Below are 21,326 nucleotides of genomic sequence, written 5' to 3'. Positions count from 1 at the left end.
TGTGTGAAGCTACTCAATGTGGAGGATTTGATCCAGAGCACGAGTATATTTTGCCCAACAGAACCTCGGTGGGTTGCGTTAGCTCTTCTTCTCTACTTCAACCCTGTCCTGCTCAGACTCGCAACTTCGACCTTTGATTCAAGCCCGGCCACCTTCCATTGCCGGTGTCATTCACGATGAAGTTCCCCAAGTTCCAACCACGTCCATTCCACCTCCGACTCCAGGGCGAATCGTCAATCTGGATCAATGATGATATTCGACCACTTCCTCCTACCCGTCGGCTCTGGGATACATGGGCATATCTATCATTCTGGGCCATCAATCAAATCGCACTCAGCAACTGGCAGATCGGTGCGTCTTTGATCGCAGTCGGTCTCTCCGTCTGGCAGACAATGATCGCCGTCATTATTGGAAAACTGATCATAGCTGGGGTCGCTATATGCAACGGAATGGTCGGCGCCACATGGCACATTGGTTTTCCCGTTCTCTCGCGAGGCATCTGGGGTGTATGGGGGTCATACATTATCATTGTGCAGCGAATCGTCCTCAGTCTGACGTGGTTCTGTGTCCAGTCCTGGACCGGCGGCCTCTGCGTGACTGCCGTGCTGAGCTCCATCTTCTCAGGCTTCCAGCACATGCAAAACACGCTGCCTGCGTCTGCAAACACCACGACAAAATCATTCACCGGATGGATCGTGTACAACATCATCACTATTCCAATGCTCTATATCCCCCCGGAGAAGACACGGAAACTCCTCTTTGTCATGAATCTCATCTCGGTGGTAACGCTGATTTCGATGATGATTTATGTTTTGTCGACCGCGAAAGGTGCTGGCCCTTTGCTCTCAGCCCCTGCCACTGCACAGTCCGGCAGCGAGCTGGGCTGGGCCATCGTCCAGGGCATCACGACCGTCATCGGCGGCATTGCTGTCGGCCTCACCAACCAAACCGACTATTCCCGTTTTGCTCGCAGACCGGGCGATCAGATCTTCGGCCAGTGGTTTTCGATCCTGACGCTGGGCACCATCCTACCACTCTTCGGCTGTCTGACGAGTTCGGCGTCGATCCAACTCTACGGGACAGCATACTGGAATCCGCCCGATCTCCTCCTCCGCTGGCTTGACGATGACTATACCGCCAAATCTCGTGCCGCGGCCTTCTTCGCCGGCTGCGGGCTCGTGGTCTGCCAGCTTGCCATCAATACCATCGACAATGCCTTCTCTGCAGGCATGGACTTGGCGGGACTCTTTCCCAAGTACTTCAACATTCGGCGAGGGGCATATCTGGCTCTTGTCCTCTCGATCGCCATGTGTCCATGGGAACTGCTTGCTTCGGCCGGGGTCTTTATCAGTGTCATGGGAGCATGTAAGTAGACACCTAGATGATGTTGTGGGCTATACTAATCCTTGTTGCAGATTCCGTATTTCTTGGCCCCATGTGCGGCATCCAGATTTGCGACTACTTTCTCATTCGTCAACGACGTATGAAACTGTCCGACCTCTACACGCCCTCGCACACAGGCATCTACTACTACTTCCGAGGAGTCAATCCGCGCGCCTTCGTCGCTTGGGTCTGCGGCTGGGCACCACAGTTGCCCGGGTTTATCGCCGACGTCAGTCCCAGTGTGACCGTACCAAAGGCTTGCACGGACATGTTCTACCTTGCCTTCCCATTGGGTCTGGCCATCAGCTTCACGATTTACTATGGGCTCAACAAGGTCTTCCCACCCAAAGGTCTGGGCGAGTACGATGACATCGACTACTTCGGCACCTTCAACAGTGAGGAGGCTGCGAACCTGGGCGTATCGCTGCCTGAAGAGACCATGGGCGAGGACAAGAACCGGGACTTCGACTTCAAGGTCATGGACCAGGAGGTTGCGAAGCAGTAAAGACTAAGAGTAGTGACATATCATGTCAATTGATCATCCGCTCATGCTGTGGGCCCTTGTATACACACAGGCTGCACATCGAATCCAGAGCATGAGTCATGCAACATCAACTCGTCTCATTTTCTCTGTCAAAATATATCGTGATACCTACTCTAGACACTACTGTAGACTCGACAAGGACATACTGGTAAGTGTGCCAACGAACCAAGTGTCCCGACAGAATTCACTCCACGCTGTCGCTAACCCCGCGAACGTGTAATCATCAAGTGTCGTGACATGCAAAAAAGTCTGCCAATGCAGTTGATTACCAAGCACCCGATGCCCGAGTCAACCGAATTCATCCAGACGTTGTCATTCAAATCAAAACGTCTCATTCAAGTCATAACCCTCCTGGACAAGATCCAATTGTCGTGATGACGGTCTGCCCTCCTGGAGATGATTCAACTGCCGTGATGACGGTCTCCCTTCCTGAACATGATTGAATTGCTGTCGTGACGACGGTCTCCCCTCCAGAACATGATTCAATTGCCGTGATGACGGTCTCCCCTCCTGGACATGGTTCAATTGCCGTGATGACGGTCTCCCTTCCTGAACATGATTGAATTGCTGTCGTGACGACGGTCTCCCCTCCAGAACATGATTCAATTGCCGTGATGACGGTCTCCCCTCCTGAACATGGTTCAATTGTCGTGACGACGGTCTCCCTTCCTGAACATGATTCATTGTTCGTGAAGGCGGCCTCATCTCAGCGGTCGAAGGAGGCGCAAACCCCGAACTCTGCCTTCTTCCCGGCCCACCACCAAGCTTTGCTTGCGCACCGCCCAAACTCGTACGTTTCGTCGGACTTGGGATCGCCGTGCCCACATCACTCGTTCGTTTCGAAAACGTCGTCCGTCGAGGTGTTGGTGTCACAGCCGCAGCCGCAGCCGCAGCCGCTGTACCAGGCGTGTCCCACGGATTGATTGCTAATTCATCATCTTCATCCAGTGCCCCATCGTACCCACTGCCGTAACTGCTCAGACTGCTCTTCGGTCTGACCGCGTCTGTCGTTGCGTTTGGCGCGAATTTTGACCCCAGCCCGCCACCCAGAGGTGTGCGGAATCCAGATACGCTTGCGCTCGCGCGACTTCCTGGACGACTGTGTCCTGGCGCGAAAGATGAGCGTCCACTGAGCCCACTCGCTCGAGATGATGGTCTGGGCGGAGGCATTTCGCCTCTCATTGGGGACGGGGGCTGCTGTTGATGTTGATGTTGACTTAGAGATAAGCGGCTCGGTCTTGGTCTGGAGGGAGTGTCTTGTGCTTGTGCCTTCGGATCAGGCAAGGAATCTGACCCGTTGACACTACTGTTTCTCATACCCTTGCGGCTGCGCACTGTGACGGATGAGGGGATGTGGTTGTGATTTCCCAAGGCTGATCCTGACCGTGGGGACACTTTGGGCGGAGTGTTGACTGGAGCTGGGAGTCGCGATCTTGCATTGATTACGCGCTCTTCTAGTTTCTGCATCTTGCCGCGCAAATTCCTAATATGGATGAGAGATGCCGACTGAGGGAGGCCAGCGGTAGTGCGTGGTGGTAAAGGCTTAGACAGACTCTGGCGAATGGAAGACGATGGTCCGGTTCGTGATAGGCCGGGGACTGAGGGGCCGCGTACATGGCCTTTGGGTCGTGTTGTGGAAGCAGTAGTAGCTGGACGTTGCATGGGGCCGCCGTTTGTCATTGACATTCGTGTTTTGGATAGGCCGGGTGTTGTCAAGGGCTTCGATGCAGTTGCGGATCGGATTGAGATGGGTGGTGAGGGAGGTGTTGGTGTGTCGGAAAGTCCAGAAGATGAGGCTGTTTTTGTGGGAGGAGTGTCGAATGTAGGTGAAGAGGCGCTTGTCGTGGTTGGAGAAAGTTCGGATCGAGGCGAGGTTGAAAGGGTACTGGGCTGTAGTGTCAAGTTCTTCTGTCGTCGCATGGAATTCTCCAAGGCTTTCCGCAGTTTCTCTTTAGTGATGTCGGTTTCGATCTTCAGGTCGGAGAGTTCGTCTCGTAGCCTTTGCGCTTCGATGCGCAAACTTTCTCGCTCTTGTTCGCCGGTGCGTAGTTCATCTTCGAGCAGCACACTCCTTTCAATGGTTTGGTTATACTTGGATTCCATATCTTCCAACGATGATTCTGTATTGCGCTGTTGTCTCTCAAAATCGTCGTTGGCAACCTCGATGTCGCGAAGTCGCATTGTAAGGGTACGGTTAGTATCTCGAAGTTCGGTGATTTCCTTTTGCAGAGCGTTCTGCACGTTTGAGGCCTCAGTTTTGGACTGCTTATATTTGGCTTTCCACTCGTCGACTTCATATTGTAAATTTGCGGCCTTGTCTTTGAGCTGACGTTCGCGCTTTTCTGATGCTTCAATATCCTTTTCCAACTCTGCTTCCAATTCTTTGCTCGAGGATTGAAAGTCGGCCAAGTCTGCCTCCAATTGTTCATATTGTGCTTTATAATATTTTAACGAATCTTCAAGCGATGTGCCCGGACCAGGGGGTGATGATGGGACGGCATCAGATGATGGCATTTTCGCGCCGGCTACCACTTGAGGCTTTTTGGGTTATGGTCGCCTTCTGGTCCCGAGAAATCGATCGAGGCGTAGACTTCTAGAAAACCATGTGCCGAAGTGGAATACTCAAGGGGGGCTGCCTGTTGTCGGTAAATGGATTGCGACACGGGGTTGGAGTGGAGAGGTTGGTGTTTTCGTGGCCGTTGTCGATGGTAATGGTGGACGGTGATCGGATCCTGCTGTTGTTAGTATTGTCGCTCCATGCGCCCCGGAGGCGAGGATTGTTGGCGTTGTTGGAAGTTGGATGACTTTGTAGACTGTTCAGATGAAATGGAAATGGCATCAACAAACGGGAAAGTCAATGACACTGCAGGGGTGACGGTGACAGGGGCCGCAGCAACGCAGCCGCCGCCGCAACGCTAATCACCAATCACCCGTCAACTTTATTTAACTGCCCGAAACCCCAGAATTTGAGCCTCGTTTTTATTATTCATCGGTCACCAGGTAACTAGATATGGGTACTAACAGTGATACAACAATGTATTCATAGCTGCTTCTTGCGCTTAAAAAAGGGATGGGTATATATGGCCAACGATATTGTGCATCATGGCTGAACCATCACTTTATCATTTTCCCGTCGTAAACATCGTCCCCCTTCAGCCCTGAACCTTCCACTACTTTACTCTTCCCAGGCCTCGCAATGACAGCGCCAACAAGAGAAAAGATATTGGTGGATCTCAGCGACATACACATCCACAGCGTCACAACACCCGTCACGATCAACTCATCCCTCAATGCTGGCGAAACCGGCCCCATGAATTCGATCGTGGCTGCTTCTCTGACCTTGAGACAATACGTCGAGATTTTCGCTATCGGCATCGATTGTTCGTCCATGCACAAAAGATCCCAGGATGTTAGTCCGTATTTGTCGACCCATCTCAGGGATACTGGTTTGTCGTCTTCTGACAAAGCATACGATGGGTAGGTATACTCTGTCTTGAGTTGTTTCATGGCTTTCAATGTCCCTTTTCGACCACGAATTTCGTAGTTGACATCACTGGAGATGGGATGAAGTGTGCCTGTGCCTACTGTCGAGCCATCCACTGCTGATTTAACGGTGACGGCCGGAGACTTGACTGCGAACGTACGGAAGTCGACGAGATATACTTTCTCTTTGGGATTTTCGGCATTGACGATGGTTGCTTTGTTTTTGCACCACGAATACTGAATTTGAAGTTTGGAAGCTGCTTCAGAAATTGCGTTTGAGAAAGTCTTGTTGTTTTTAGGGATGTCATTTGAGCATTCCATATTGTATTATGGGTATGGTAGTAGGTGAAAGGTCAGTGGTTTCGTGTTAGCTGGAGATGATAGGGGTGATGGCTTTGTTGTTGTCTTGCCTCTGAATAGGCACTACAGGGACATTGCCTTTACCTTTATATACATGTCTCCCAAGAGGCACTTACTCTGTACTTTGTGATCAGCGCGGCTGTGTGTTGCATTAAGAGGCTGCGTTGAAGCATGGCAGACTAACCGCTTCTAGTGCCATACGGCGCTCGTCCAATCAGGCAATCCATTACTATACCCAGTCTATCTTAGTGTCCCCTTAACCCGCTGGGTGGCCTTAATGTTGGAGCACAGCCAACAATATATGATGGCATACTTCCTCTACGAGAAAGCATAATCATGCATTCACTCACCGTCGGGGAAGGTGAAGCCAAGAAAAGGCAAGTTGAGAATGTGACCCGTGACTTGTGATTGAGTCCGGCAAGATCATCAGCGCCCAGCACGACACCCTTCAGCCCAGTTCTATTTCCAGATCAACATTCTCGAAAATTTCTGTACTTGAGGATTAACATTCGCATAACGAATACGTCAAGGTCAGGGCCATAGCGCGAGGAAAGGTAAGAAGGCAAACTGTTTTGAATATGGCATTGCAGCCACGGCTTTGCAGATGTATTATAGGTGGTTAGGAACTTTTGTCTTATACGAAACATGTTCCTACTCCTGGTATGAACAAGGTCTCAATCTGGACCGTAATGCATCTTTCCCAGTCGTCTCACTTCTTCAAGGTCTCGTTCTGGATAATTTCGACCCAATACTCATCTGGATCGAGGACGAAAGCGACATTCTTCATTCTTCCATCGGTCAACCGTTTCTTCCAGTTGACTTTCTTGTCTTCCATAAATTGACATGCTTGGTCAAGATCATCGACACTGATGCAAATATGGCCAAACCCTTGTGGCTCGTCATTGCCGTTGTGGTAGACTTTGCCTTCTTCCTTTTCGGTACCATAGTTCCATGTCAACTCGAGCAGACCTTCCTTCTGGGCCAATGGGTTGACACCATTTGGTGTATCTTCCGGTTTCGGAACCTCAAAATCTCCCGGATAACCCAAGAAGTAGAGTGTGAAGCCCGCTTCCTTTTGTTCGGATGTGCGCAGTAGAGTCATCCCCATGACCTCTTGATAGAACTTCAAACTCTTTTCAGGGTCCTTGATTCGGATCATGCTGTGATTGAAACGGTACGCTGAGGTTTCTGTGGTCTTGATGTCCTTTGTCGCATCAACGTTGTTCTGTCCAATAATCTCCACCCAGTATCCGTCCGGATCGAGGGCAAATGCGATGCTTCGCATTCGTCCATCTGTCAATTTCTTCTGGAATTTGTATCCCGCATCTTCTATCCGCTGGCAGGCGGCTTGGATGTTGTCCACGCTCACGCAGATGTGGCCGAAACCCTTGTGAGGGTCCTTGTTGCCATTGTTGATGGTGAAGCTGGAGTCGTTTTCGGAGCCATAGTTGTGGGTGAGTTCGAGGACGCCTTCGCGGTCAGAGAAGTGATGACCAGGGGAGGCTGATTTAGGACCATCGTACGCTGTAACACTCATGTCAGCAACACACCAGACTGATTGTTCAAGGTGTTCTCACCGAGGAAATATAGGTCGAACTTGTTATCTGGGAACTCAATTTTGTTGACCAGACTGAGGCCGAGCAGTTTGTAGTAGTCCAAAGACTTCTGAGGGTCCTTGACCCGTAGCATGGTATGGTTGAACTTCCATTTCGAGTGGTCGACCATGGTTGCGTATGTTTTTGTGGTAATTGGGCTTGCTCTGAACGAAGGAATCTGGAGTTGATGCGCGAGTTGCTGGAGACGAGATGAGATGGCTAGACGAGAGAACATGTGTCTGTACTATTACTATTGGGATCAATTGTCACGCAAGAGGGGAACCTTTTTGATCTCAGTCAGATTCTCGAGAATTCCATGACGATCATCAACGACGTAAATGCCTACCGTGGAACGGCGACGGCGGAGTCAACTCCGCTCATCAACATGGCCCGGCCACTCACCTTTGAGATTTTGTGATGGTGATGGACCAAAAGTGACGTGGGGCTTCTGAGAGCTTCACTAGTGTAACTCGTTAAAATCATAGAGGGGTAGACTTCGAATACATTCAGCCTGACGAAAGACCAGGTCATTTTCAGGTGCACTTACTGAGAGTCTACACTGTCAGACGAAATCATCTCTACCACAGTATTGTTTCCGGACTTCTCCCCCTCTTCTCGACTGCGACTCTTCCATTTGCCGTGTCGCAGTTCTCCTTCATCACTCATCTTCCGGTGGAATCATGTCTTACTGGGGCACGCGAGTACTAATCACTCACGCGGCCTCCCACAGTTTTCTCTCCACAGCTCACACCTCGGTCTCCTCCACCTTTCCGCGTGCGATCCCCCGTGGTGCCGTGTCCGACTGACAGGGCTGCACACTTATAGCTACATTTTGCTAACATGCCTCTTTGAGTCAACTGCTCATCTCAGACTAGGATCGAAAACCCTTCGTCGTAAAGGCGAGAAGCTTATAATATCTTATATGTACTGTCCTAGCGACCGATTGCCCTCACGTGTACTCAAGTCTCCTCAAACATCTTGACCTCCACATCCTCCGTCATGTCCCTCTCACCAGCCATTCGAATCGCGAGAACGGCTGCTCAGCGGTCGACCTCATTGTTACATGCCATTCAATATACCCATCCACCGAACTGTCCTTGCCATTCCAACCCAAACCATCACCATGCTCCTGCTGTGTTCGGTGAAGCAAGAAGGCGACTGGCCATGCCGGTCGATTACTCGCGCCAAAAAGATTACGCTTTTGAGATGGCAGCCAGCTCCATCCGGTTTGGACCAGGCAGCACAAAAGAAGTTGGCATGGACATGACAAATATGGGTGCCAAGCGGGTTTGCGTCGTGACTGATTCAAATGTCGCAAAATTGAATGCCATGAAGCAGACAATTGAAGGGTTGGAGACCGAGGGCATTGAGTACACTATCTATGACAAGTGTCGGGTTGAGCCCAAGGACAGCTCCATCAAGGATGCCATCGCTTTCGCAAAGCCTTACCAACCAGATGCGTTCATCGCTGTTGGTGGTGGCTCCGTGATTGACACGGCCAAGCTGATGAACCTCTATACCTGCTATCCAGATGCAGATTTTCTGGACTTCGTCAATGCTCCTTTAGGAAAAGGACTACCCATCTCCAAGAAGTTGCTGCCTCTGGTCGCTATACCGACGACGGCGGGAACTGGATCGGAGACCACAGGTACGGCAATTTTCGACCTGGTAGAGAAGCGTGCAAAGACTGGTATTGCCCACCGCAACCTAAAGCCTACCTTGGGTATCTGCGATCCTCTCAACACTCGCACCATGCCAGGGGCTGTGCATGCCTCGTCCGGTCTGGACGTGCTCTGTCATTCTTTAGAATCCTGGACCGCCATCCCCTACTATGAGAGAACACCACGACCAACCAATCCTATCAACCGGCCTGCTTACCAAGGTGCGAATCCCATCTCTGACATCTTCTCACTGCAAGCCTTGAAGTCAACGGTCAAGTACTTGCCACGTGCCGCCAAAGACCCGGAAGACCACGAGGCACAAAGTGAAATGTTGCTCGCCGCAACTCTGGCCGGTGTCGGGTTCGGCAACGCGGGTGTTCATTTATGCCACGGCATGAGTTATCCTATCAGCGGACAAAATCCCGGGTATAAACATTCGGGGTACCAAATTGAAACTCCGATAATTCCTCACGGTGTCAGTGTCGCAGTCACGTCTCCAGCAGTCTTCAGATTCACGGGAGCCAGCAACCCTGATCGACATTTGGCGGCGGCTGAATGCTTCGGAGTGGACATCTCGAACGTCAAGAAAGAAAGCGCGGGCGAAGTGCTCGGCGAAGCGTTGGCCGACTTCCTGGTTAAACTTGGAGACCAGCCGCGGGGTTTGAAGCCTCTAGGCTTCACCAAGGATCATATTGATGGCTTGGTAGAAGGAACGCTCCCGCAGAGAAGAGTGCTGATGCTGGCACCCAACCTTAGCGAAGAGGTTAATCAAGAACGGGAACAGCTGAGAGGACTGTTTGAGGAGGCTTTGGAATACTAGCGAAACCCAAACTGTGGTCTCGGTTGGTGTGTTGGGTCTGTTTGCTCTGTTTGCACGACGTTTCCCCGTGGAGAGAAAATCGCGGGGCAATATGTATGGAGGCCTCATTCCCTTGCGACTTCGGCTCCCCACAGCCCTCTCACGGTCATCTTGCAGTTGCACAAAAGCGATATTGGACGAATCATCTATCGGCTATCTCTGTACTGTACCTCTTTAGCATTTTCTGCCGACAACGGAAAAGCTTGTAACATGGACGCCTTCTTTTCCACAACGTGCTTCAAGCACTGCTTCTACATCCAGAAAAGCCTGCTGGAGATTTCGTACCAGTTCTTTTTTCCTTGTTTCCACATCTTCCCTTCATTCGTCTTTCCTTGTCACTTAAAAGAGCCTTAGACATAGCTTCTTTCTCAACCTATTACATTGGGCGCTGGCTGTGACACTGACACCGACACCGCCATTTCATCTGAAATGGACGCTGCCAATGGCGACACAGCTCGACCTCGCGTTCTTTGCCCTGAGAAACTCTCCCCAGACGGTCTGACACTTCTTCGGAAGACCCTCGACGTCGACGAGAAGAAAGGCCTAACCCCGGAACAACTCATCGACATCATCCCAGCATACGATGCTCTCGTCGTTCGCTCTGAAACCAAAGTCACAGCTGAACTGCTCGCTGCCGCACGCAGACTAAAAGTCGTGGCTCGAGCGGGCGTGGGTGTAGACAATGTCGACGTCCCAGCTGCCACGAAGCTAGGTATTGTGGTTGTCAACTCTCCAAGCGGCAACATCCAAGCCGCGGCGGAGCATACGATCGCTCTACTCATGTCAATGGCGAGGAATGTTCCCGATGCATGCGCCAGTCTCAAGGCCGGTAAGTGGGAGCGGAGCAGGCTCGTGGGCGTCGAAGTCAAAGGGAAGACATTGGGTGTTGTTGGGCTGGGAAAAGGTATGTTCACTACTTCCCCTTCCTCATAGGCTTGTGTATTACAGTGCCTAGCTGACGCAAGTACTGTCGTGTAAGTCGGTCTAATAGTAGCACGCATGGCTCGTGGCCTAGGAATGAACATCCTCGCCGCCGACCCCTACGCCTCATCAGCTGTCGCGGCCGCAGCAAATGTCCAACTCGTCGAATCTCTGTCCGACCTCCTCCCCCAAATCGATTTCCTCACAATCCACACCCCCATGCTCGCTTCGACCCGGGGCATGCTCTCCACCGCTGAACTCAACACCATGAAACGCGGGGCGCGCATCCTCAACGTCGCACGAGGAGGCATCATCGACGAAGACGCACTCCTCTCAGCCCTCGAGTCCGGCCAAATAGCAGGCGCCGCAATCGACGTCTTCACCAGTGAACCTCCCACCCCGGACTCCCCAGCAGCCAAGTTGATCGCACACCCAAAGTGTATCGCGACACCCCATCTCGGTGCCTCCACCGTCGAAGCCCAAGAGAACGTCTCAATCGATGTATGCGAGCAAGTCCTCCAGATCCTAGCCGGTGATCTCCCACGCAGTGCCGTCAACGCCCCTATCATCGTAAGTATTAGTCCCATCCCCCTTGCGCCGAACACCTGATTGACGTTATGATGTGCAGCTACCAGCCGAGTACAAGAAACTCCAACCGTTCGTCCGGCTCGTCGAGAAAATGGGATCACTGTACACTCAACACTTCACGTCCCCGACACAGCCGTTCGGGCGGAACATGAACACCTTCGACCTCATCTATCAGGGCGAAATAGCGTCCATGTCCAGCACGAAACCCTTATTCGCGGCATTGATCAAGGGACTCACATCCCCCATCTCCGACACAGAAGGCTTCAACGTCAATATCGTCAATGCGGAAATGGTGGCCAAAGAACGGGGTATATTCGTCAATGAACAAAAATCGCGGGATCCGAGTACCCAGGCACAGGCGTATAGTAGCCTTGTCACGCTTGTGGCAAGGGCGCCTAGTCGTGCATCTTCGCCTTCGCTGAGTCGACATCCTTCGGAAACGCTCGTTCGTTCAAGTGCCGTGGTGGCCGAGCGCGACGGTGGCATCGGTGGTGGCAAACAGCACATCATCTCCGGCTATTGCAGCGACACGTCTCCATTCATATCCCGCGTCGACCGCTTCGCCACGTCCTTCGTACCAGAAGGCACATTGCTAATCTGTCATAACTACGATTCACCAGGCAAGATCGGCGTGGTGGGCAGTATTCTTGGCCGCGAAGGTGTGAATATCAATTTCATGAGTGTTGCGCCGGCGACGTTCGCTGCTTCTTCCTCCGACAACACGAATGGAGCGTCTGCGGCGGCCAAGGAATCCACCGAGGCGCTCATGATATTGGGCGTCGATAAGGAGGTGGGAGATAACCTCAAGAAGGAATTGGTCGCTGCTGAGGGCGTACTGAGCGTTAGTAGCGTCACTTTGTGAGAGAAGTCACATAGATGCCAGAGGAATCAAGACTTCGAAAGTGGAGCAGTGAACATTCATGCCTTCTCCATCGTACACCAACCATAAGCCGCACGGCGGCGTCTTTATAATACTAACCTGCTTATACTGTGGTACTTCATACTCGAGGTATAGGATGACCTCCCACTCGTCGTCTCGTCCGTGATAACCACAATATAAGGGTATCAATAACACAGCCCAAAACAGTCCAGTGGACAAGATACACCATACACCATATCCAGACTTCCGTACTCATACAATCGCGCCATCAGTGATCCCGTACAACAGCTTCCTCAGACGAAGAGACAAACAGCGTCCCAAAATCATATCTCAGTGTCCGAGAACTCCGAATCAGCGATTTCCTCTGGTACCGTTATATTCACCCCACACCAAGGGGCACGATTCTGGAAGAATTGAAGCCATTGTTCAAGAGACTCGCCAGGTTCCCCTTCAGGGGGCGGCCAAATGATGCCCTTCAGTTCGTGGAGGGTCGGGTGCTGGCGCCTCTTGGTGACGCGCTTTCGCCTGTGCGATCTCCTTGTATAGCCTTTCAAGACTGTGCCAGACCGAAAAAGCGCCCTGACGAAGCCTCCAGCTTCTATGATGCCAAGCGCATCAAGCACAGAGATGCCAGGAGTCGGCCCTCTTTGCGTAGATGTCGACGCAGATGTCGACGCAGATGCCCACGCGAAAGGGGACTCAGACGGAGACTCAGACTCAGACGGAGACTCAGACTCAGACACTCTGCAACCCCTTGTCGTCAGCGTCGGCCCCTAGCCTTTCGCCAAAACCTCTCTCCACCTTCCAATATCCTTGCTCTTCTTATTCCACAACTTCTCGATCTTCTCCATGTCTTTCCTCGACTGCTCAGATTCCCTCTGTTTCTCAGCGACACGCTTCTGCAAAGCATCCGGATCCAGAGCGCGGAGATTGACATTATTGACAGCAGTCTGGCCATTGCCGTCTCCAACCCCACCAATCGCACGCTGTTCTTGACCACCCTGACCAGCCAAGAGCATCTCCATCGTCTTCGAGTGCGCTCCAAGGCCAGACATGGAGGCGACTCGCGCGTGAGCATCGTTCTTACCAGCATCCCATGCGCCAGGCATGTTTACCGCATCATGGTATTCGGCATCGTCCGCCACCTCATCGTCCAGACCTTCTTCATCAACAAGTTCAAGATCTTCGTCATCGCTGAAGCCGATTTCACCATCAATCTCACCGTCTTCGCCATCGTATACGTCGAACTCGTCATCGTCGCCCATCTCACCGTCGCCGTCACCCACGACCCAGACGACACCATGACGTTCACCATGTCGACTGAGCCGGTCCATTCCGCCACCAAGGTTGGTATAGTCGTCCTGTTCGAGCACACCAAGACCCTCCATGGCGCCAACATCGCCAAACTCTTCGACATACATCTGCCGTCTCTCTTCCAACTCCAGGACTTTCTCGCTCTCATCCGCGCTGAGATGGCGGAGGACCCACCCATTCGGCGTGACGAGACATCTCTTGAGTAAATCGTCCTTGCGCTCTCCCGCATCTGCCACACTAACGGCATGTCCTTCCTTCAGAGCTTGCTTCTCCTTGAGCGGCAAGTAAATGTACCCGAATGCGTCGTTGGCACTATATCCATTTCCATCAAGATATTCTTGCCCACGACGCGAATCGGGTGGCAGTTTATACCCAGCCGAATGGAAGCTCGGCGGATTGAGCCATGGATGATCCTTGGACAAGTCACCCGATTGAATCATGGATGAAATGATCTTGGTCATTGGTGAGACGTGTTCACTTAGCAATTTCTGTATCGCGCTTGAAGAGTCGCCATTACCGGCGGTCTTCCCGGCTTCGTTGTAGAGATCTCGCAATGTGTAGGGAGACATCGGTGCTTCTTCCACCTTCGGAACGGGCTCTTCTTTCTGTGGCAAAGGTTCAGGTGTTGCTGGTTTCTCTACCTTGGTGGATTTAGTGGGCTTATCTGTCCCTTTCGTAGATGGCTGCTTTGCGACACTTTCCGCTTTTGGGGTTTCACTTTTCTCCACTGGCTTGGGAGCTGGAGTGTCGTCAGTACTCTGTGCTGTGCTGCTCTCCACCCTCCTCTTTTGCTTCTTTTGTCTGGCGATCACGGGAGCAACCTCTGCAACAGCAGGAGTGGTCGAGGTGCTTGCAGGCTCTTCGTGCTCCGTTGTCTTTTTCGCTTTCTCCTTTCTTTCCTTCTTCTGTTGATTCTTGCTCTTGCCACGGTCAGGTGCAGAACCAACGATACTGGGTGGTGGAGAACTTGCGCGGGATGCATCATGGGAAGGCCGTTCAGACATCGCGGGTGTAGATGGTCTGCTATACTGTACAGACGACAATGACGGCCTTCTAGACCCCTTCTTTACTGCAGAAAGAGGAGGAAACGCACTCGACTTCTCTGTTGCCGCTGATGTTGGAGTAGGCTCGACCGCTTTGGAACTTGTGCCTGTCGTCAACCGTAATGTTCGAGGTCTGAGCACTGACGTTTTGGATGCTTCCGAAGGAGTCGTGATTGACGGAGTGGCAGGTCGTGAGCTCAGAGAGCCGGGGGTACCGACAATACCCGACTCCAACACTGGCGTTGCGGACTTTTCGGGTGCTGCGATTGCAGCAGACGCGGTTACTGGTACCGCAGTTGTGCTGAACGCAAGGCCTGGAGGGAGCTCTATCTTTTCTGGCCGTCTCTGTGCAGCTTTGCCTTTGCCTTTGGCATCTGCATCCTTTGACGGTGTAGATGACTCGTTGATAGTCTCCGTGGTCTCCTCGGCAGCCGGAGTGACTCTCTTGTCCATTTCGGGTTTCGAGCGCGATGCTCGAAGTTTCGGCGAGCCGAAACTAACTTCACTCGCCTCATGTCTCTGTTTACGAACGACAATCGATGCGTTTGCGTCAGTATCGCCCTCTTTAGTGGTTTCCTTGACGGGTTCAGGGATCTTCGTCTTTGGAGTAGCTGAGCGTATACCTAAAGGTAAGATCGGCACAGCAGGGGCTATCGCTACTGATGTACTCGATATGGTTCGTAGCGGCGTCTGGACTCTTTGTGCCGGCGAATCCTGCCTAGGTGGGTGACCGTGAAGTAGTTCAAACCCTGGCGGGATCTTCGGTGTTGATGATCGTTCGAAGCCCGGAGGGATCTTGGGAGTGGATGATCGAACCGCTGAGCTCTGGAAACTTTGGAAAGATGACACCCGCGAATGCAAAGCTGAAGGTAGAGTGTCTGAGCGTATCGGTAACGGCGGGAAGTCCTGGTCGTCAACTAATAAGGTAAGTCAGCAACACAGTTCAACAACAACATAAACTACCAACAATGGTGCAGGACAGTCAAGTTTGACGGCGGCGGCGGCGGCAGCAGCAGGTACGTATGGCAATTGCGCCGGCAAGTAAAGGGAAACCTAGCCAGGCTCTTCGCATCATCAATCTCGTCCAACGAAAGATTTACATGACTCTGACGTAAGCTCCTGAATACATATGTGAGAAGCTGTTTTCTGATCTGCCCGACTTTGTATTCAGTCAGGGAAGGGTACTAACATACATCAATATCTCAATCGTTGGAACCGTGATGGAGGAGGCTTGCTGAAAGAAAAAGGCTGATGTTGAAAAAATGCGATGTGACACCTTCACACTCGCTTTGGATATAACCGTAACCCATGCCGTGACTCCACCAAGCTTTCGCTGTCAAGCTACTAGCTCATGCTTGCTCCACGCTGTTTTGAAAGACGATTTTTGAACCGACCAACGCCAGACGCAAAAGCCATCATGTAAAAGAAGAAATGATCATGTCGTGAAGAGTTTGAAAAAGTCGTCGACACAGAGACGAATCACCATCGACCGTACCCGCCGCCATTGCCGCCATACATCAAACTTGACTGTTGGTACCCACCTTGTTGACCTCCGAAAAGCCCCTGCCCTGTGGTGTTGTTGCCCTGGTTTATTCTCGACGAAACGATGCTCGGGTCCACAAGATGCTCGACACCACCTCCTGAAGAGGAAGTGTTAGCATGTCTGTGCTTCTTCCCCTTCTTTCTTTGTTTGACAAGTCCAGGATCTTGATACGCTCCTTGGTATTGACCATAGAGCGGGTTGAGAACGCCAGGGGCAGGGGCTGACAGTGGAGGCGAACGAAGGGGGGTGTTCTGCAAGGAAAGGAGCAACTCACGCTTAGACAGGTCAGCACCTTGATTTGTCCCACTCCGAGTCCTCGAGTAGACCTCGGCATTCGCATCTTTGGATGTTCCAAAACCAGGATTCGTAAAGTTTTGCCCGTGGGCAAACATCCCGCCACCGCTCACGGGTGGTGTTCCGGCTGTTGGTAAGCCTGGAGGAGGTCCTTGAACGCCACTGGAATAAAAGTTGGATTGTTGCCCTTGGAAGCGATTGCCATTGTTAGCGGCTTTGGAGTCAGTGTTGAAATACCTTGAACCATGGCGTTGATGATTGTTGATTTGTTCGTACTGGGCTTGACTGAATTGCTGACCTTGTCTGTCAAAATTGGACATTTCGAACGCGGTATTCGGGGTCGATCCCTGAGCATGACCAGGTGCAGGAGCGCCTTCTGCATTCAAGAAAGCCAACTGCTGTCGTTGCTGTGGCGTCAAACTGCGGTCGTTCGAGTCTTCTAGAGATAGCGACGGCCGACCAATGGCTCCCCGAGCAGAAGAACTTCTGGGGTCATCCTCTGGTTCACCACCAAGTGCCAAACTCCCAGCAGCCATGTTGTCCTCCCCAAGGATTTCCTCTGCGGTAGAGGTCGCCTGAGCCTCCAATCTTGCACGTTCCGCTGCATCCTTCTCCCGCATAGCTCGACGTTTAAGTCCGCCATATGGATCGATAAGAGGTGGCAAATCATCAATCGAAGCTCGAACTTCGGGGCTGAGACATGAATCATCGTATACAAAGCGGAAGTGCGGTGATACACTGCGCAGAACTGCGTCATACTGTTGTTGGATATGGTCAATCGGCTTTGGCGTTGGCTTGGAGATCGTGGTCTCAGGTTTAGGGGTTGGCTTTTTGGTGGTTGCTTCTGATGAAGGTTGACTGGAGGGTGGCTCCTTCGACGTAGACTCTTCGACTTGCGGACCGGCAAGAGACGCGTGGGTCAGTTGAGGACTAGGAGTTGCTCTGCTATTCGCTTGGCTTGTTCTTCTTGTTCGTGCTATAGGAGCATTCGCATTTGCCCAACTCGCCGTGGAAGGTAACGCGGACCCATCCGTACTGTTTTTTCTACTGTCGTCATCGTCTTTGCTGCCCTGTCGAGCCATAGGTTGGGTGGTAGTGTGGTCCTGAGCGGCGGATAAAGGTCGGGTAGGAGGCACCGTCTGCGCAGGTTGAGAGAAGATCGGAATTGCTTTGGGCTTTACCGCATGCGGTTCGTTCTGTAAAGAGCTGTGTTGGCCGTCCTCACCCGTCTCGTGAAGAAAGCTGCAGTTTTTGTTGTTACACGTCTCACCACGAAGAAAGGCAGAACAGTACTTGGTCGTGCCGAACTGCGCCCGTAGTACACGGTCTCCGTTCAATGAGCCATCGACAGTGCTGATACACAGTGCGGCGTCTTCTTTGCGAGCATATGTCACATAGACACCGATGCCCTGGTTTGCGCCACCTGGTTTGGCTTTGCTCACCACGATCTTCTCGATTTCTCCGTATTGACCGAAGTAGTCGGGACCGCGCAGAGTCTGTAGAAGAGCCTGCTCATCCTTGATTGAGGGTATTAGGCCGATAACATAGACAAGATTTTGTTGCTTGACGCGGACCCCAGCTAGATTTCTTCGAGAAGAGTTTTCGACTTCGCGCTTCTCAGTCTCTTTTCGTTTTGCGGCGGCCTGCTTTTTGTTCTTGTTCAGCTGATCTAGCTTGAATTCCTCAGCTGTCGGGATCTTGTATTGTATTGTCTTTTCATCGTAAGGTCTCCGGCAGTTCGGACAGGTACTCTTTTCGTAGGTGGTCTTGAGACTGTTGAAGCAGAATTGGCAAATCTGGAGTATCAATCGAGTTAGCAGGAGCTGCGAGGTGCGAGGAGCCAGGCGCGAAGATAGCGCAATAACAATGGCAGGTGCGTACCTGATAGCCACAAGGACACGGCCGGAAGTTCTTGTCGGAAAGGTCGAATTCTTCAATGCATAATGGACTGCAAGAGGTCAGCCTGTATACCCACCCTCCGCAGGACTGCGCATCCGTTCTACGTACCATGTGTCCTCCTCATCGTCGATGACTGTATCTTGTGATCTACTCATATTGATGGATGTGATAGATTCACCAAGATAACTTCCACCACTTTCGACACCTGCGCCGCACGTTTCGAATCGACAATGGTCTCCATGCACAGGACAGCAACCTCTCGGGGATTTCAGTCGCGGATCGACAAGAGGTATGAGCGCGTCGTTTGAAGGGGCTTGAGAAATGGATGTAGGAGGATGATTTGTGGCAAGTACTCTATATGCGAGATGAGATGGCAATAACGAAGCAGAAAGAATTAGTGACAAGTCGCGCTATGCCACGAATTAAAACCTGTAAAAGCGGCGCACTCTCGGAACAGTTGCCACCTTGGGAGCTCTCAGTAGTCTGGAGATCGATTACTTCACCAACCTCAATTGAAGTGCGCAGTCTGCGAGAAACAACGCCCAATATGGCTTCAACAAAGGCAATGCTGCGCCTGGCTACTAAGCGGCCACTGGGTGTAGCTTCTCAGTCGGCGAGATGTGCGCAGCGTGCCACATTTTCAAACTCCGCCAAACGACCAGCCGAGAAGGACAACGCCCAGAAACTGAGAGAGGCAGATCCAGATCTCCTTTCGGAGCTGCGCAAGGCCCCTAGAAGGCGTAGGTGTAGCATGTCGAACATGTCTGAAAGGAAACTGACCAAGTGCTAGCAATGGGAAAGCTCTCCGCGCCGATCGTCAACGATGCCGACAAGTACGGGGACAAAGCGCTCCCTCTGCACCAATATGGCCAATACCTCATGTCCTGCCTACCAAAATACATCCAACAATTTTCTGTATGGAAGGATGAGCTATGCATTTATATCACACCATCGGGCGTCATTCCTGTTTTCACCTTCTTGAAAACCCACACGGCCGCAGAATATACTATGATCTCCGACATCACCGCAGTCGACTTCCCTACCAAAAACCATCGTTTCGAAGTCGTCTACAATCTCCTCAGCGTGCGTCACAACTCGAGAATAAGAGTGAAGACATATGCGGATGAAGCGACCCCTGTGCCCTCGGTCACTTCCCTTTATGACGGTGCGCTCTGGTACGAGCGAGAAGTGTATGATTTATTCGGCGTCTTCTTTACTGGTCACCCAGACTTACGCCGAATCATGACCGACTACGGCTTTGATGGACACCCGTTGCGCAAGGACTTCCCTTTGACCGGGTACACGGAGATCAGATACGATGAGGAGAAGAAACGAATAGTGGTGGAACCACTCGAGATGACACAAGCATTCCGAAACTTCGAAGGCGGCACAAGTTCTTGGGAGCAAGTCGGTACTGGTTCGGACAGAAAGCCCGCGCAATTCAAGTTGCCTACGCCTAAGCCAGAGGAGAAGAAAGAAGAGAAGAAATAAGATAGCCTATGAGACTGGAAAGGGGCGTAGTGCACGACTTTTTGAAAGGCTTGGTACTTGCAACGAGATCGGAGAAGGCCCACGTTGAGTTGTACATAAAGCAGTGAAAGGCCAGACCCGCAATGCGGCCGTGCCATAAACAGGAGTTCTCGTCGAAGTGAATCGATTTGTTGTCAATCCCCTGTGCGTCACTTTCGAGTGCTTGGAGCGATATCACACCTGGAGTGAACCATGGCAGTCGGGTCACAGCATCATCTCACTAAACCCAATTGCCACGCCACTCCTCTCCAGCAATCTTCCTCTTCTTTGCGGCAATGCCTTCACTTACACATTGAACCACATCTTCAACATCCCTACCGCGCTTGCGGTACTCCGTCTTCTCCTCTCCTAGAACAGTATCGTCGGCAATAAGCTTGTAGATATCTGCAACGCCTTCAAACACACCATTTGCATGTCTCTCGGCGTGTTCTGTGTCAGTGAGCAGTACACTGGGATCGAAACCACCTTCGTCAACGAATGTTTGATTGATCTCCCGCATCTCGTCGACCCAGCGGTAAGCCTTTGGCGGCATGGTCGTTAAGCCACGTTGCGCCGCCGCTAGTGCCCCTGGGTTGAATTCCTTCAGGTGCTCTTGCAAAGAAGGCAGGACCCCAGCTGAGTGCGCGGTCGTGAACGCCAAAATACTCAATGCGACCATGCCTTTATTCAGCGAGGCGAAGCATGACTTCAGTGCTGATGCAGAACCGATCATGTCGGCAATGAGTTTTATGTTCAGTATATCGATCAGCTCTGACGACAGGATCTCAGAGTGCCTGGAACCAGAGATCACGATTGAGGGACGTTTCCATGTTTTATCTTCACGGAGGGCTGGTGGTCCACCAATGATACCTCCATCTAGGAAATCGACTCCGATGTGCTGCTGGGAGGCCCCTCCATTGGAAATGGACGAGCCGTCAATTGCGTGATTACCCGTGGACGATGGCGCGATTTGGCCGAATAGTGCCCCGATAGTTTTTGTGGTACGGGGACTGATAGCATTCATGTCGATGTAGGTCAAGTTTCGGGAAGCGTTAGGCCTCTCCTGGCGGCGTTTGGCGGCAGTCTGAGAGCGACAAGCTTCATACGCTCTCTGGCCAGTAGCAAATGCATCGCGAGGAGGTACGATGCTGAGAATTATATCTGATTCTGCAACGAGGTCTTCGTCCGTCTCCAGGGCGGTGATCTGTGCAGATTTGATCCGATCGAGTGTATGCTGGCTTCAGCCATGGTCAGAAGTTTTCATTGGACAAATCGTGAGAGTGCCTGCCTTCTCCCAGCACCAACTGTGAGGACTGGATATTCGTGATGGCGGAGCAGGCGAGCCACGCCGACGCCCATGTCTCCAATGGAGAGGATACCAATCGCCGGCTTACTTGAAGAAGAGGTACTCGCCATCGTCCGCCAAGCGTTGTGAGATTGAACAGCGAGA

General features: G+C 51.9%; 9 protein-coding genes across 9 annotated transcripts; 4 read left to right on the top strand and 5 right to left on the bottom strand.

Annotated features, from left to right (window-relative positions):
* Positions 1-7: 7 nt before the first annotated feature.
* On the top strand, positions 8-2,068 carry EDD37DRAFT_318984 (NCS1 family nucleobase:cation symporter-1). The gene is made up of 2 exons (XM_062811421.1): positions 8-1,365; positions 1,416-2,068. Exons 1-2 carry the CDS (start codon positions 177-179, stop codon positions 1,886-1,888), a joined length of 1,662 nt encoding a protein of 553 aa, XP_062671722.1. The 5' UTR covers positions 8-176; the 3' UTR covers positions 1,889-2,068.
* Positions 1,985-4,755, bottom strand: EDD37DRAFT_625675 (NUDE protein). Its single transcript, XM_062816257.1, has one exon. It carries the CDS (start codon positions 4,439-4,441, stop codon positions 2,249-2,251), a length of 2,193 nt encoding a protein of 730 aa, XP_062671721.1. The 5' UTR covers positions 4,442-4,755; the 3' UTR covers positions 1,985-2,248.
* Positions 4,756-4,895: 140 nt separating this feature from the next.
* EDD37DRAFT_625674 (uncharacterized protein) lies at positions 4,896-5,898 on the bottom strand. The gene has a single exon (XM_062816256.1). The coding sequence runs from the start codon at positions 5,729-5,731 to the stop codon at positions 5,042-5,044; it is 690 nt and encodes a 229-aa protein (XP_062671720.1). The 5' UTR covers positions 5,732-5,898; the 3' UTR covers positions 4,896-5,041.
* A 581-nt stretch (positions 5,899-6,479) lies between these two features.
* EDD37DRAFT_678983 (lactoylglutathione lyase) lies at positions 6,480-8,459 on the bottom strand (the record flags this gene model as incomplete). The annotated part of the gene is made up of 4 exons (XM_062819673.1): positions 7,913-8,459; positions 7,768-7,876; positions 7,321-7,609; positions 6,480-7,294 (listed from the first exon to the last, which is right to left on the bottom strand). The coding sequence occupies exons 1-4, from the start codon at positions 8,029-8,031 to the stop codon at positions 6,480-6,482; spliced, it is 1,332 nt and encodes a 443-aa protein (XP_062671719.1). The 5' UTR covers positions 8,032-8,459.
* Positions 8,220-10,080, top strand: EDD37DRAFT_318836 (hydroxyacid-oxoacid transhydrogenase). Its single transcript, XM_062811420.1, has one exon. The coding sequence runs from the start codon at positions 8,365-8,367 to the stop codon at positions 9,844-9,846; it is 1,482 nt and encodes a 493-aa protein (XP_062671718.1). The 5' UTR covers positions 8,220-8,364; the 3' UTR covers positions 9,847-10,080.
* Positions 10,081-12,652, top strand: EDD37DRAFT_318573 (phosphoglycerate dehydrogenase). Its single transcript, XM_062811419.1, has 3 exons — positions 10,081-10,789; positions 10,865-11,376; positions 11,435-12,652. Exons 1-3 carry the CDS (start codon positions 10,315-10,317, stop codon positions 12,254-12,256), a joined length of 1,809 nt encoding a protein of 602 aa, XP_062671717.1. The 5' UTR covers positions 10,081-10,314; the 3' UTR covers positions 12,257-12,652.
* Positions 12,653-13,047: 395 nt separating this feature from the next.
* Positions 13,048-18,743, bottom strand: EDD37DRAFT_685953 (CCR4-NOT transcription complex, subunit 4; the record flags this gene model as incomplete). Its single annotated transcript, XM_062819906.1, has 22 exons — positions 18,476-18,743; positions 18,350-18,416; positions 16,173-18,264; positions 15,163-15,548; positions 15,073-15,141; positions 14,923-15,051; positions 14,733-14,880; positions 14,682-14,699; positions 14,591-14,657; positions 14,536-14,554; positions 14,401-14,508; positions 14,368-14,379; positions 14,286-14,346; positions 14,230-14,258; positions 13,831-14,193; positions 13,763-13,806; positions 13,723-13,741; positions 13,561-13,695; positions 13,516-13,539; positions 13,485-13,491; positions 13,362-13,457; positions 13,048-13,337 (listed from the first exon to the last, which is right to left on the bottom strand). The coding sequence occupies exons 1-22, from the start codon at positions 18,520-18,522 to the stop codon at positions 13,048-13,050; spliced, it is 4,230 nt and encodes a 1,409-aa protein (XP_062671716.1). The 5' UTR covers positions 18,523-18,743.
* Positions 18,744-18,914: 171 nt separating this feature from the next.
* On the top strand, positions 18,915-19,858 carry EDD37DRAFT_648285 (NADH-ubiquinone oxidoreductase 30.4 kDa subunit, mitochondrial; the record flags this gene model as incomplete). Its single annotated transcript, XM_062817988.1, has 2 exons — positions 18,915-19,107; positions 19,158-19,858. The coding sequence occupies 2 exons, from the start codon at positions 18,915-18,917 to the stop codon at positions 19,856-19,858; spliced, it is 894 nt and encodes a 297-aa protein (XP_062671715.1).
* Positions 19,859-20,117: 259 nt separating this feature from the next.
* Positions 20,118-21,292, bottom strand: EDD37DRAFT_648284 (uncharacterized protein; the record flags this gene model as incomplete). The annotated part of the gene is made up of 2 exons (XM_062817987.1): positions 20,118-21,110; positions 21,182-21,292. 2 exons carry the CDS (start codon positions 21,290-21,292, stop codon positions 20,118-20,120), a joined length of 1,104 nt encoding a protein of 367 aa, XP_062671714.1.
* Between the last annotated feature and the right edge of the window lie 34 nt (positions 21,293-21,326).

This window comes from Exophiala viscosa, assembly GCF_022695815.1.
Source record: "Exophiala viscosa unplaced genomic scaffold EDD37scaffold_3, whole genome shotgun sequence".
Lineage (NCBI taxonomy): Eukaryota > Fungi > Ascomycota > Eurotiomycetes > Chaetothyriales > Herpotrichiellaceae > Exophiala > Exophiala viscosa.
This window is presented reverse-complemented; position numbering and strand designations above follow the sequence as displayed.

Excerpts from the sequence above, each read along its gene's own strand:
- EDD37DRAFT_318984 (XM_062811421.1), top strand. The coding sequence starts at position 177 with ATGAAGTTCCCCAAGTTCCAACCACGTCCATTCCACCTCCGACTCCAG. Across the intron at positions 1,366-1,415 it reads TATCAGTGTCATGGGAGCAT|ATTCCGTATTTCTTGGCCCC; the intron begins GTAAGTAGACAC and ends TCCTTGTTGCAG.
- EDD37DRAFT_625674 (XM_062816256.1), bottom strand. The coding sequence starts at position 5,731 with ATGGAATGCTCAAATGACATCCCTAAAAACAACAAGACTTTCTCAAAC.
- EDD37DRAFT_318573 (XM_062811419.1), top strand. The coding sequence starts at position 10,315 with ATGGACGCTGCCAATGGCGACACAGCTCGACCTCGCGTTCTTTGCCCT. Across the intron at positions 10,790-10,864 it reads TGTTGTTGGGCTGGGAAAAG|TCGGTCTAATAGTAGCACGC; the intron begins GTATGTTCACTA and ends CTGTCGTGTAAG. Across the intron at positions 11,377-11,434 it reads CCGTCAACGCCCCTATCATC|CTACCAGCCGAGTACAAGAA; the intron begins GTAAGTATTAGT and ends TATGATGTGCAG.
- EDD37DRAFT_318836 (XM_062811420.1), top strand. The coding sequence starts at position 8,365 with ATGTCCCTCTCACCAGCCATTCGAATCGCGAGAACGGCTGCTCAGCGG.
- EDD37DRAFT_625675 (XM_062816257.1), bottom strand. The coding sequence starts at position 4,441 with ATGCCATCATCTGATGCCGTCCCATCATCACCCCCTGGTCCGGGCACA.